Here is a 15717-nt window from a genome sequence, read left to right on the forward strand (position 1 = left end):
GGAATCACTTTCTTGGAAATAGGAATACAAATGTCATGGCAGTTGGGTCAGAGGTCATTCAAGGATGCCTTGACTCCCGACCAAACCTGCCATCATTACGCTCTGCTAGGCTTTGGGCAAAAAAGTAAAGTAAATCATTTTTTTCCTGTCAACTCATATAAGGCTTTATTGTGGGATGACTGGATTTTACACATAACATTCACGAGCCTTGTTCCTCCACTCTTGACCTGGTCTGCCTGAGAGTTTAGTCCAACACAACAATGACTCACCAGTATGCAGCATCTTACCACAGTTATGGGGCATTTTTCTTCATGTTTCGCCTCAGTAAAAACCTAACGTCTGGCACAAGTTACAACTGTCCTAAAACATCTGAGACTCAGTTTGAGCTTGGCATCATCTCAATACGACATGTCTGGGAGGTTAGTCAGCAGTAGCTCAAAAGGTAGGATTTTGCTTTCTTTACATCATGTTATTAAAAAAAACAAGTAGAGTAGTGAGGTATAATTTCTTATGTTACAAAAGCTCCAGACAAAATGTATTAAAATACACACAAAAGTCAAAAACATCAGTAGCTACCAAACCTGCTGCGTCACTTGCATCTTAATAATGACTAATTAAATTAAACCTCCCCTTTAGAAATGAGTAAACCTACTGACTGCATATCCAACACACACAAAAACAGTAAACTGCAAGTGCCTATCTCAGGTAGTCTGAATTTAACAAGTGGCTGATTCAAGTTAAAGTAAGCTGGGCTATTTGGTTGGTTGCCTGTATGAGCTATTTTGTAACTGCTGTCCTGGGAGCAGCCCTGGGATTCTCATCATCACCCTCCCTGACCTACATTCAACGTTAGTCTAGAGTCTAGACTGACAAGCTCACAAGGACACATGCTTGTGCTCTTTACGGTTGGTATTGTTACTTCACAGCAGCCTCAGAGGTGAAATAAAAAGAGCAGAAATCCTAAATAAAGTGAGTAAATGTTCAAATTTGTGTCGTAGTGAATTACTCTGTCTGTCAACAGTGCTCAGTGTGTGGATGTGACTAGACTAAAAACTAGGTTTTAGGAAAATACAAAGTATAGTGCACGTGAATTAAGGGAGAAATATATTTAAATGGGATGTACGATTCTGTGTATGTGTGCGTTCATACATCTGCCTGCCTCATTAAATGCCTCAACAGCATCGTATGAGTTTGTTGCAATACGAGGTTAAAATGAAACTGTCGTAAACAGAAAAGAGAAACTGAGCAGCAACGATCGGATGATTTCATCACAGTCTAATTGCTGCCAAACTGTTGCAAGTCCTGGATTTAGAAAGATAGGCCATGCTGAATCCGCTTACAACCAAAATGAGGACAGTTGAGTGGCACTTCAAACATAGTTTACCCTGGACAACACACAAGATTAGTTTAGAAAACATGCCAAACTGAGCGGGTACTCACTGTCTGTTGGTCGGGCTGTGGGCGGCTCTGTGTCAGGTGACTGCACCCTCTCCACCCTTGGCTCTGCCAGGGAAGGCAGGGGAGCACTAGGTGCAGGAGGCGGGTGGTTGTTGTTCTCCACTGCACCGCCTGGCACCAAACCATCCGGCTGTCTGAAGACAGGCATCTCGGGCCTCCTGGAAGCCCCCTCAACCGGGCTGAGGATCGGGGACGGGGGCTCTGCTCTTCTCTGAGGGGGCTCAGGGATCCTTGAGACTGGGGCTGAGGACAGCTGGGCGTCCATCCTCTTGGGAGGGGCGGGGGGCTCATGTGGCCGTGTCATGCTGAGCTCTGCCCGCCTGTTTGTGGAGCTGGAGATGGAGTTGGAGGAGCAGTCCAGGGGAGTACTCCTACTGCTCAGGCTGACCTCAGGCCGTTTGAGGCCAAAGCGGGCAATGCCAGCACTGGGTGAGTTGTCAATCTGCTTAGAGGAGACCTCAATGGAGATTTCTGTGCGGCGGGAAGAGGCCGCGTCAAGGTTACGACCCCCTGATAACTCGATGCGCCTCATGCCGGTCTTTGGGGAACGTGGATTGGAGGACTCTGAGGGGGAAGATCTGGAAGAGGAGTAGTCAGAGTTGCGGGAGCTCAGGTCGTAGCTCCGCTGGCTGGATGTGGAGGAGGTGGATGAGCGGAGGGGGTTGGTGGTACGACGAGACAGGGGCGAAGGATGTGTGGATGAATCTGTCTCCTCCACCTCAAACGACCGTTTCAGCGCTGGAAAACACAGAACATTTGTGGTTAGACGAGAAACAGAAGAATCTTTTAGAACAAACAGATGCTGCTGCTGGCTTGAGTTGCAGCACCAGCATCTGCATATTTTACTTTATTCATTATTAAAACATCTCGTGATTATTGTGGAGAGGAGAAAAGACCATGATCAACCAGATAAGAAGCAGTGATGACTCACGACTTTTTCTTTGGTAAAGCGCTCAAACGCCTGCAAACTACAAACATTTTACCACAATGAGCAGCACACAGTAGTTGGCGTTTTAATTAAGTATGCTGGCAAGTAAGTGAAAATGCAGTTAATATAATTTTACGCACTGCTGTAACCAATACATCGGCCAAAATAAACTCCACTGAACATGCTAATCTTACCGGATTTGACACGCTTCACGTATCTCGACAGCATGGCGTTTGTAATTTCTAATCCTCTCGGTGAGAATATTCCTGTACTCCCACGAAGTAGCTTTTAATAATATTGTAAAGCACAAAACACCGAGCGAAAAGGACTCTATTTAATCCTCTGGCTTAACCTTTTATGAAATTACACGGACATCTTCTACTCCTTCATATGTTACATTACTCGGACATCTCGCACACCTGTTGACATGACGACGATCGCCCTGACCACGCCTCGCGAGCGCTCTAATTGATCGCGTGACCGCTTAACCTACTAATTACTGTATTTCACTCACTAACTCATGTTTTACATGCTGCTGCTTTGAAGAGGACTGCTCTTTAAAATCAAATATATATATATATATATATTAAATTTAAAACTGATTTTTAAAAGAATAATTTTATTTTAAAGTGGTGGCACCTACAAATATGTTTCATATTAAGTGTCAGAAAAATCACCAAGCATTTTTATCAAAACCATTCCCACAACAACCAGCCCTCTCCCTCCACATCAACTTAATGTCACTGTTTGATAAATGCTTCATCTCTGGCCATGGTCTCAGGTGTGAGGGTGACACCTGGCTCACCTCAGCTCAGCGCAGAGAACGGAGCAGCTACAAGCCTATAGGAGCAACACGGCCTCTGTCCCAGAAAAACACCCGAGCCAGCACAGGCGTCTGGCCTGCTCCAAGGCTGACGGGCCAAGCACCAGCATGGGAGAAGACCCTCTTCCTGGAACTCACTGTTTTCACATCTTTGATAGGTTTCAGCAGGTTTTTGTGTCTGATATCAGAGGGTCTGCTGAGAATCACGCAGCTGATGGTTGTGATGTGAAATACTGGTTTACCAGTAAGATTAACCATTTCCAATAATCCTTTGTAAAACTTTGATCATAAATGTAGAAAATATTGGGTCAGTCCTTGTTAGCTTGAAGTTTTTGTTTGAAGTTTGAATTACAAGTCAGAAATCCTACTCACAATAATTCCTTCTATATCTGTAGCCATACTGTATATCCCACACTGCATCACTTAAACAGAATACTGAATAATATGTATATTATATATATGACATGTACCATCTATACTACTGCACATTTGCGCTTTGTATGTTAGGTCCTGGTGTAATGTGTCCTCAAAGGTTTGCCATGTCCTCAGTTAGCACTTCTTCATTACACCATTGAGAATGACAGAGAGAAAATAAGACAGAGAGACATAGACAAAAAACATTGTGACTTAGATTCTCTCTGATAGTATACACATGTGACAGTAAACTCTTTGTGTTGCTCACATGGAATAATGTAATTTTATTTGAGGAATCTGGCCTTGAACTTTTCCTGGAAGACAGGGTTGTCAGTGTGCTCTGTTCTTCTTTGAGTATAACAAATAAGCACAGCACTGACACTAGTCACGATGAAGTTACATGTAAAATTCATTGGATGCAGTGGTAAAGGCCTGAAATATCTTAACACAGAGATTAGAATTTCTTGCCAATAAGGACAGGAAGTGAACCACTAATGGAGCAACTAATTTACTGTTGCTATGCCTCCGTCCCACCTTTAATGAACATTACTTGCACTGTTCATGGATGTGTGGGGCTCAGCTTTTAAGGGCAGTTAAAGTAAGCAGCAAAAGCATATTCAAAGTGTCACAGACCACTTAAAACCATGTTCGACTGTGATTTTAATATAATAACCTGTTAACTAACTGTGTGTGTGTGCCTGCTTTGTGGTGATAGAAGAGCTCAACACAGTGAAGTCCTCACAGACACAGTGGAGACAGAGGCCCTGTCAGTTATGTTTCTATGCCTCTCTCTGTATGTGTGTGTGTTTAAACACAGCTGTAGCGTAAAGCAAACACAGCCTGTTCTGCCCTGGTTGCAGCCAAACTCTCTGCCTCTGTTAACGTCATACCACACTGCATGCTGGGATCTGTGTGTGTATGAATGAAGGTAGATGGGGAGGTCACACATTAATATGTCTCTCTTTGTGTATTCATGTGAACAAGATGGCACCGTTACTCGCCTCTGTAATGTCTCAGTCCCTGTCAGTGTGCCTGTATGTTTATGTATGACTATGCACTGTAAGCTATTTGTCTTTGAATGTGTGTGCAGGTTGTGATTTTTGTTTTTTCAGGGTCACAGCTGTACGTGTGTGTGTGTGTGTGTGTGTGTGTGTGTGTGTGTGTGTGATATCAAGGACAAAACCATTTGATGTCTCCAAGCAGTTGTATGCTGCTGCTGTTCTGAGGAGATAGCAGTGATCACAGCCCTTCCAAACAAGCTAAGATAATACTAATGAACACCAATGTGAACCAAATGTCAACATAAGTCCTCTCTCTCTCTCTCTCTCTCTCTCTCTCTCTCTGGCTCTCTCCATTAGCTCTCCCTCTCATTTGACCTGGAATTGAAACAAAATCTGCTTTGAAGATTTTTGTACACCATTAATTTTGAACTCCATTCCAAGCATTATACTGAAAACTTGCTAGCGGACTGAACTGCCAAATATGGAAGACATTGCAGCCAAGCATGATGTTTTTCAACTAACACTCAGTCAGACATGGGATGAATCCACTAGTTAACCTGCCAGAAAATCATATGATGATGTTACTCTGCTCTCCAGTGCAGCATGTAGGCCGACTGGATGAGCACCACATGGACATTTTCTATGCCTCTCTGAGCATGACAGCAGATGAGCTGGACGGGTCAACAAGATGTAGTACTGCCTTTTGTCTTCAGTTGTTGAGGGAAACTGAAGATCGCTACAGTATAAGCAGGAATTTTGACAAATTGCTAACTAAACTAAATTGGTTTCCAAGAGCTACAGAGTGCAATCTCCAAACTGTGACTACTGTCACAATCAGCCATCATACAACAAAGACATTAACTATGCTTAATATTCTGGTTTATTGTGTTTAAGGGTAAATTATAATCCTTAAGATTTTCATGAAGTCAAACTCTGTTTTTGACACTATTAATGGTCGACATTTTGCAATAATCATTCAATGTATGTTTAATTTAGTTTTCATTGTTAGTGGTGGAGTCTGCCATTCCGCTAGGTTCAAACTGCCTTCACATGCTTGAGTGATTCCCAGGCAACGAGGCATGCAAGTAAAACAGCATTACTGTATGTAATTTTATCACAATCAGCCTCACTGTTTACTGTGAGCACATTTCCTACTGCGGCTTTTATTTTAAGTATTCAAATTGCGATCATTTTCAGAATTTTTTTGTCAGCGTATTTTAAATTTTGTGAGTAATGGAATAAGAGAGCGCTGTCTTGCTGTAGTGTTAAACCGCACGTGCCGTTACCATGGTAACCACAGGGGTCGACAAATCAACCCAGACAAGGGTTTAAGGCAAAATTTTACAATATAGCCAATTTGACATGCCGAGCACAACCAAAGTCAGTTAAATAGATACGCTCTCTGAAAAAATAATAAAGGTTCTTCACAGTAGCCTAAAAAGGCTCTGCATGTCAAAATGTGCTTTGAACCACTGGAATAAGAGAATTTGGCCCTTAAATATAATATTAAAGTCCAACTCTTTCCTGGAGGTGTCTATTACAGTTGTCAAACACATTTTCCATTCCCTGCAGAAAGAAATAACACTTTTTTCTCAATGTACAAAAGAAAATCTTTCATCACAGGCTAGTTGTTTTTAGTCACAGCATGGAGCCTGTTGATGACTCTGGGGTCTTGCCTGGGGTTGGCATCGGTGCAGGTTTCGCTCCACGTGTCCAACAGGGAGAAAACCAGCAAGAAGAAGCTTTAAAGTCTAACAAAGACCTGCTGTGTTCGCTCTACCTCAGAGTGACCCCTGGTGCTTCCCACCAGCTCCAACTTTGGCGTCATTAGCAGGAAACCTGTCCTAGCTGGTGAGTACAGAGCGCCCTGATAATGCTGATAAGGATGGAGACGGCTATCATCAGCCTCAGTCAGAAGACACTTCCTCCCTCTGACACACAAGTTCTATCAATGAGGCTCCTCATGGCATTTTATCACAAGACTGAATGACTTTAATGATTGAGATCAATAGCGCATTAACCCTATGCTTCTGTTCTTTGACGAAAAGAAACATTTATAGCAATGCTCCTTAATAGCACAGTTTCAGTGCTTTATGGGTTACAGAGCACCAACTAAGTTCACAGAGTTCCTGAAAAATCTGAAACCACAGCTAAGTGGCAGTTGGCTTATAATAACAGTTTTTTTTCTGAAAGGCGTTCGAGATCTGACCATGATCCCTCATCAGATTTCTCACCGTTATCCATAAACACCTCACGTCCTTACCTGGTGATTAAGTCTTTAACTTTATCTCATCATTGACTGTCAAAACTCGTGTTATTGTGATGGGTTGGTGAGTGCCATGCAGGATCTGTAAAGGGAGGCCTGGCTGTGCTCAGATCCACTCCTCCACTGCCTTCCCCGACATTTTCACCCACCACAGAAATCTACTCCTGTGGAATTTCCTCTCGCTGGACCAGTGAATGCCCTTAACATGCAGCTTAGAAAGAGAAGGAAAGAGACTAGTAGCAGTGGCAGCTTTCCAGTGCCATTGCTTGAAAAAGGAATCAACATAAGCCAGATATCTGGTTCACATCTGGCTCAAGGGAATATTAAACCACTTAATGTCTCACAAATGTAACTATTTTTAATTTGAGAGGGAAACACAAGGGGCTTTTGCAAGAGAACAGACCTCTTTGAAGGAGCTGTAAGAAATTACACTGTATGAATGTCTGTATGTGTGTGTTCACTCTGCTGAGCGGAAGTCCCAGTGGCCCGGTCAATGATCTGTGTCAGTGTGTGAGGGTGAAGTCACAGCTGAGGTCATCAACCTCATGTCCTCTGTCTCTCTCAGCTTCTCACTGACGTCATCCGCTAAGGGCATGACAAAGTGAATCACGCTTCACATCCAACAATAGTTACATGAAAAAAACATACTCTTCCTGCTTTCATTCACAGATTTACTGTATAGATTACAGTGGCAGTAATATGAATATGAATAAAATACTGCTTTTTAAGAGCTTTAATCATTTTTACAAGCATATGATGTGAATATATTTGCACGCACACTTTTCACAACATTCAAACAACTGCATGATCATGAAAATGTAATCAGATGATTGGCGTATTTGTGAGGTTTGTCACCATAGTGTGAAAGATTAATTGGCAAATATTCACACCATGCACTTTTATGAGAGCACAAAACACACAGCCATAGAAAATGTGGATCTGTTGTTTTGTTGATCCAAAATAAATAGGCTTTCAGTCTTTTACTGCAATTTGTAGGCATGGCCTTTTTGCAAAAGTTTCCTGATTCACATAAGTAGTGTAGTAGTAGTCATAATAGAAAATCCTACGACTGTAATCTGACTTAAACTTAACCCAAGTGAGACTATGTATTTTTGCTGCTGTGGCAACTGTGGCCACATAAATGCTAAAATGTAACAGCAGCACAAGCAGAGAAGAGTCATTAAGTCAGTGAAATTACTCAGTGAGATCCACTATACAACAATATCAATCAAAGGCTTGCTAACATTAGCCACCATAAGCTACCAGTCATACCAGACCAAGTAAGGCTGTAGCAGCAGAAACTCCTGAGTGTACTGCAGTAGGAAAGGGTGTGTTGTATTGCTTCTAAATTCAACTTTTCATTTGTAAGAGGAAGATTGTGTTATTTCTTCTTTTAAAGTTACATGGTTGCTTTAAGGTTAGCTTTCATGAAAGGTAATTAACTAAAACGTTTTTTTAGTTGATGTCTCTGAGTGTCATTTGGTGTTGACATTTCTTTATAACAATGTGTTTTACAGATTGCCTTATAGAAGAAAAGATGTTCAAAGGAAATTTGACAGGAAACTCCTCTTGATGCAGAATACCCTGTGATTCTTGCCTTTTCAAAAGTAGTTAAATTCCATATTTCATCATGTCTAATGTAGTGAAAGTTGAGTTTTTAATTTCAGAATGTGTTGAAGAAAAATTACATGACAAAGCTACTCTGTCTTTGTAACAAAAGCAGTTTAAATGATTCACTGATTCTTATCGACTTGTTGGCTCATATCCCTGCTGCATCTGTGCCATGCTGTACTCTCTGAGCCACACAGGGCCATACATCATGGTGCATGGTGATGACACCAAGGTATTACCTAACACTCAGTCCAACCAGGAGCAACACACACCAATGACAATCACAACAGTAACCCATTATGTTGGAGTTACACATGAGCAAGGGATGTCTAAAAGCATGACTTTGAGCCACATGGTTAAAGCCCACTTTTTTCTGAATGCCACTTATCTTTCTGCTCTGTTGCACTGTGTAAGCCAGCGGTGTAAAGACCTAAAGACAGGGAGAGAGGGAGAGGGAGGCAGAGAGATTCACCATACATACCACAAGCAAACTGGTGTTGACAGAGGAACAGCTCCGGACAAGTGCGGATGCGTTCCTAATGGCTATGTGTTTGTGAGAGACAGGAGACAGATAGTCAGATAGACAGGCAGGTTGGGGGAGAGGTGTCGGCCTGTCAACCCCCACCCACCCTCCTCGCATCCACCAGCCAGTCAGGCCAAGTGGAGAGGGGCTGAGGATGGACGAGCTGCTGAGAGAGGAAAAGGGGAAGCACAGCCGTAGGACGAGGAGGTGGAGGAGGAGGAAGAGTGGGAGGAGAGGGATGACAGGGGGAATCTGTGGGCCAGGGGCAGAGAGATGAAAAGGGAGAAGAGAAGAGGGAACAGAGGGGGGAGGAGGTGTGCCAGGTGTTCCCCTAAGAGTGGTATGGTCAGTTGCTGTCTCCTGAGCGCTCAACATACAGTATACGCACTCTCCTCATACAGGAGAGGCTAAATCAGTTACACACTTTCTTCTAAATGCTCTCATGCATGTCGGATACATACATGACATCCTTAACAAACATGCGTCTCAACAAAAGTTAAAGAGCAGTCCAAAGCAACACTTTCAGCATGATTTCACCACAGCTCACTGCAGATGTCAACGAGCTCTTCACACACTTTCTGTTTTTCCAGATCCACTCGGGATCCAATCAAACATGTGGAAACTATCTATAGTGTCCTCATGGCAGGGTTAAAGAGCGACTCACTCCAAAGGCTGACAAGGAGAAGAAAAAAAGCAGTGGAGCAGGAGAGCTCAGGAGAGAAAGAAACTAACCTTCAAAGTCTGATATGATCCCTTCCAAGTGAGCGTTGACAGTGGAATCAGACATTTTGGGGATCAAGTTGTGTGTGTGCGGGTGTGTATAATGCAAGAGAGAGGGAGCAGGGTTCCCTTTCCCCAGCAAGGAAAAGTCTTCCTGGGGCGCAGTCCCGCTTTCAAACAAATCCCAAATTAGGAGCCCGTGTGAGAGAGAAGAGGGGAGGGGGGGGAAAAAAAACAAGAGTTGAGCTGCTCACTGATCCAAACCCTCTCCCTATCTCTCCTCTCTTTCTTAAAGCAGCAACTTATTTTTCTCTTCTCCTCCTTCTCAACTTCCAGAGCCTGGAATGAGCTGCCGATGACAACCCCCCACCCTCCCTCTTTCCCTCTTTCCCTCTCTCTCTCTCTCTCTCTCTCTCTCTAGCTCACTGTCCTCCCTCCCCCCTTTCTCCTTCCCTCCATGCCTCCCTCCCCTTCTGCAATCGTCCTCTCAGACTGGTTCCTTTCCGTGAAAGCCCTCATTTTTGACTGGGCTGGTCAAATTATACGCATGCTACATTCAAACACACTTCCTGTAGGCTCGATCACATGACCAACACACTCTGGGCAACTGATGAAACACACAGAAAGCTATTATTGAGACTTTTTAAAGTCTTACTCTGTTGAATATGCCAACATCAACATCCTATAAGCACATAACTCAACGCACTCACTAAAACAGAAAAAAGACAGGCCTCCATTCAAACATATGCTACAGCGGATGGATTGAAAAGTTACAGTAGATAGATAAATAAATCCAGAGTGGGGACAGAATCATACTGTGGACTAATATGGTCAGGACAGGCTCACGCAGGCGGTCAGTAGATTGTCTGACATGCTCAGTCGCTCTGGAGGCAGACATCAATAAATAAGTAGCCTAATGACTTAATGACCATGTGAATGAGCCTCTGTGTGTGGGGGCGGAGGGGGAAGGGTGGACAAGGGCGTTGGTCAGTGTGTGTGTGTGTGTGTGTCGGTGTGTATATGCTCTGGAGAAAGAAGTAATAAGGATGTGACGGTTGGCAGACTTCTGTATCTGTATACTTGTGAGTAGTTGTCCAATGAATGCATGTTCACCACTTGTCTAATTCTAAACAAAACATAAAAACTGCAGTCTTACAGTAACCGTTGATGTACAGTAACTTCCATTCTCACCCTCTGTGAAAACTGGAGTTACCCATCAGTCCGACAGACAGTGGGAAGCTGTCCTGAGGCGACTAAAGCATATTCAACCTTTACCATCCACAGGCTGGTAGTAGTAGTAGTAGTAGTAGTGTGTGTGTGTAACATATACTGCTTCCAAAATAGGGGCAACCATGAGAGACAACAACACCTGAGGCAAAAAAGAGAAATGCATTTGGAGAGATGAGAGAAAGTAGTGTGGAATATTATTTGGATTTAATCTGTAATACAATATTCTGGCTGTAAAGAAAAATAGTCGTTGTCCCATGTGTGATTTATCCTAAAGTGTTTTGGACTGAAATCTTGCATGTCTAGCAAGAGCGCCGCCAATATGTTGCTTACATTGGAATCTAACTTTGCGTTCTCTGTTGATTTAGGCATGTTTACCGATCATAAACACAGATGTGTGCGAGTGCACAAACACACACTAACATTGATTTAAAAACAAATAGGAGGCTTTACTGTACCAAAACCTGCAATCTGAGATTAAATTTACACCACATTTCCCCGCCATTGATGCAAGTAAAATATGTAACTCACAAAATATGTGAGAAAACTCTCTAATCGTTTCGGGCTAACATTAAAAACTGAACCTGTGCCTGGAATTTTAAAAGCCAGAACAGGTGAAAACCTTTCCAGTAGCTGGCTGGGATCCCAGATACTAAGTATAGTATAAAAGCATACTTCAAATGTGTTCCCTTGAGGTATGAACCCCACAATATAATATACAGTATGATTTCCCCCCGGGGATCAATAAAGTATTTCTGATTCTGATTCTGAATATCTGACACTGTGTCACTTTCTCCAGCAGGGGTCAGCGTTGCTCCTATAAATACAACATGTAGCTATAGACAACAGTGTTAGTGGTAGCAGTGTCACTAGCATACCGTAATGTGATCTGGAAATAGATAAAGATGGAGACATGGCGAGAATCCTGCTCCGGACACACCCTCAACCCCACACAGTGTGCCCTGCCAAAACACATGTGTGTCAGATTCCTCCACTCCCTGGCACACACTCATATTCAGACACACAGACACACACACACAGACACACACACACACACACACACACACACACACACACACACACACACACACACACAGATGCATGCAAAAATATGAACATGCACACATTTCAGAGAGCAACACATGCATGCACTCAACACAGCACCAAACCCTTTCACGGAAACATACACACACACACACACATAAAGAAAAGCACACTTCCTTCCACTGCATATCCTTGCAAGCCCCAACAAGCCCAGACAGCACTAATCCAATCTGCCGTAACAACTGTCACACAGGGAGAAGACTAGAAGGTTTTTCACCCTGATCTGCAAAGAACTTCATTCATATCATAGCAGCCATAGTGATGCAGTATGCAATGCACTGCTCTGAAAACAGTTTTAATCTGCCGTTAGCAGAACATATGCCTTGGATACAGTGTGTAATGAGAAATGTTATTATAACTGTGAAAGGATATACAAGGTCAGGTTGATTCCATATATCAGCGCTGATATCTTTAGCTTCTTATGGTGTAAATTCCACTACACTTCTTCCTGGTAGACTTTATTTATCTTCCTTATGACTAAAGGGAGGCGGGATTGCATCTAAAAAACAAATTCTTCCTTGTCATCACTGATGATGAAGAGATATGGAAGTGAAATATGGAAGTAATACAGTAGGTCTAACAGAAAACATTAATATCCCAAGAATGAATTCATCATGAGGCGATAGAGATGCTATCTATAGGATTTTCTGATTCTGGTTATAAAATTTGTTTTGACAATGGATAATAACTGTTGTTTAAAAAAAGAAAAGTGATGTTAAATCCAGATAATAAACCTCTTGGGGATCCTGGCGTCGTGTACATTAGCGTATTGTACTGTACTCAAATAGGTGGCTGCTGGTATTATATTGCACTGAAGCACAGTGATGAAGAGAGACAGAGACAGCCACCTACTGCTTAAAGAAACCCAGACCACCACGACTCTAAAGTGGGTCCTGCCCTCATGAGAGCTGAAAAATGAGAGGAGCAGAGTGGGAGGAGAAGAGGGTAACTTCTATAAACAGATGCCAAGCCAGCGTGGCAGTTGCTAGGGCAATGCCAGGACACAAACATGCACACACACTCACACACACACACACAAAGACACCAACAGGTCCACATGTCTCTGCGACAGACGTCCGGCGATCTCTAGAATCTGAGATGCAGTTTCCGAGAAATGTTTCAACGGTAACCAAACACACGCTGAGCTGTGTGATGCAAGGATACACCTGAACTGTTTTATCCACAATTACAGTTATGTCAAATGCAGCTTCCTACATTGATAAAAAAACTTATTTGTACAGATCCATTTGAAAACGAAGAATCTAACCACCTGTTTCACTGTATCAAAGAACTTATATAGATGGCAAGTTTCTAAAAATTGGTTTTCAGGAGATGATTTAAAACAATTGATGTAAAGTATGTATAAATGTATGTTATTGTAGGGAAGTTAAACACTTTAGTAACAATATCTGCTGAAAGTTGCGTGTAATAGGAAATGCAAGTATCACCAGCATATGCCTGTTTTATATTGTGAATATTCAGGTCATGTCAGGTTTAGACAGTCATTGTTATTTCAAACATTACCAGTATCAGCTACAGAGGAAACCCCAGCTTCCTGCTGAGTTCATCCTAAAACAACAAAAGCTTTGTTGGCCTCGATGCAGACAACTCACCCATGAGTCAGGCTGTATCAAATAAGCCATCTGGAAGAGGTAAAATGTGTGTGTGTTGTGTGTTGGTGAGTGCGTGCATTACTTGCATTGATTGCGTGTTCTCATTTGTACATGTGTGTATGTTTTGGATGTGACTCGCTGGTTACCGCAGCTCTGTTTACATGGCAACCCCCATAATACGCAGCATTACCTGGCTCAGGAGTTTAGAGGGGAGACGGGGGAGAGGAGAGATAGATGGACAAGACAAGAAGGAGAGGAGGGGAAAGGTGGGAAAAGGTGTGCCAGTTCTTTCCCCAGGCAGAGAGAGATGGGAAGCGACACTGAACCCCCGTGGCTTTAATGGAAACTAGGAAGTAGGAAGATTTCTCCCTGCTGTGTGTGAGAAAGAAAGACACAGAAAGAGAGCAGCGTTAGCATGACTAATGGAATCAGCAGCACTGGTAGTGTAAACATAACCAGAAAAGTGCCTGGCTTTCAGTACAGTACAGTACTGTGCTTTCAGCTAAACGTGGGAATGAATGGCAAGGGAAAGCACTGCAGTGAGGATCAGTCCAAAAGAAAACTGAACACTCGCACAGCTGAAGGTGATCAGTGCACACACATAGCCACTCATACAATGTAAGAGTCTGTGTGAATTGTAAATGTTGTAAATACAATGGGGCAGCAGACAGTTTCATAATATTACCGACACAATGAAAACCCCTCGCGTGGCCCCAGAGCCCACATGGTGAAGTAGCTTCGTCTAAAGTATATGCACAGCTGTAGTGACAGCAGCTGCCCTAAACCAAATGTTAAACAGCAGCACCCAGCCAGGCTCTGCTAACTTTAATCAAATACAGCACCTGTTGGAAACATGGTACGACTGCACTGCATGTACACACACACACACGCTGGCATACCCCCTCAACTGCTTTAGCTCAGTGGTTTTCTTTGCAGTCAGTTGTGCCTGTGTTTATGAGTGAGTGTATCGACTGTCTGCACACATGCTGCATGTGTGTGTGTTCCCTCACGCATGGGATGGAATGGCTTGGTAAATAGAGAGAGCAGCTGTCCTCCATCAGAGATGACTCTCAATGGGCCTCTCTCGCTCTCTCTCTCTCTCTCTCGCTCTCTCTCTTTCTCCCACCTCCGCCCTCGTCTCCATCTCTCCACCGGGTAATAACCCTGTTTAGTACGTCAACAATCCAGCATTGTGATCGCCATCCTCGTCGCTCCCGCTGCACTCACATATTGTTCTGCTCAGTGCGTCGCCACGGCAACTCACCCAAAAACACCAATCAAGTCTCACCAGGACATGGCCCCAATTTCCTTTAATAACATTTCTCCTTAAACCTATGGAGGGTCATATTCAAAACAAGTAGGCTGTGACAAAGAAAACAACACAAAACAAAACTTGTTGCCTTGTGCGAGTGTTCACAACTGAGAAAGGTTGACATAAAAAGAGTTAAGTATTTTGAATTACTCAACTCAGCACCTCCACCTAGTGGGAGAAGTGTATATTACATATCAAACAGACAACTTTAAGCACAGATTCAAGATGACTGACATCTTTCACTGAATTCATTGAAAGGTTCATGTGAGGGCTGGCTAAGCTTGCTGAGGCTGCTCTATAAGTCATGAGTCGTGAGACTTCAGTGGGAGCTGACTGTGGCTGTGTCATACAGACTTTCATCAAGCATTGTGAGCTGACCTCGCTGTGACTGGAATGAATGGGACACGTCAGCCCCTTTACGCTTTATTCACAATCTCCATGTGGCTGATGGGCAGTTTCCGTGGAGAGCATCATCACTGTTGATTCATGTGGGAAGAAAACACAGGAAACACACCCACACACACACACACACACACACACACACACACACACACACAGCACACAGCCTTTAGTCATACGCACTTGGATAAACCTCCTATTTGTGTGCACACATGCACATGCAACGACATCCCATTGACCCGAAAGCACACAGACATGCAAACATATACAAACGCACAACACACTAGAAAGTGTATAAATACTCCAGTGAACATTCAC

At 43.2% G+C, this 15717-nt stretch overlaps 1 protein-coding gene across 4 annotated transcripts in view; it reads right to left on the minus strand.

Annotated features, from left to right (window-relative positions):
• Positions 1-15717, minus strand: part of septin9a (septin 9a) — a 62056-nt gene that overhangs the window by 29513 nt on the left and 16826 nt on the right. For 3 of the 4 annotated variants that reach the window (XM_070922700.1, XM_070922701.1, XM_070922703.1), the window contains one exon: positions 1441-2196. In XM_070922700.1, the coding sequence (XP_070778801.1) occupies positions 1441-2196 (756 nt within the window). Of the gene's footprint in view, positions 1-1440; positions 2197-9756; positions 9888-15717 lie in introns of those variants that run through there. The other variant, XM_070922702.1, reaches the window with a different exon arrangement.

This window comes from Enoplosus armatus, chromosome 17 (assembly GCF_043641665.1).
Source record: "Enoplosus armatus isolate fEnoArm2 chromosome 17, fEnoArm2.hap1, whole genome shotgun sequence".
NCBI lineage: Eukaryota > Metazoa > Chordata > Actinopteri > Centrarchiformes > Enoplosidae > Enoplosus > Enoplosus armatus.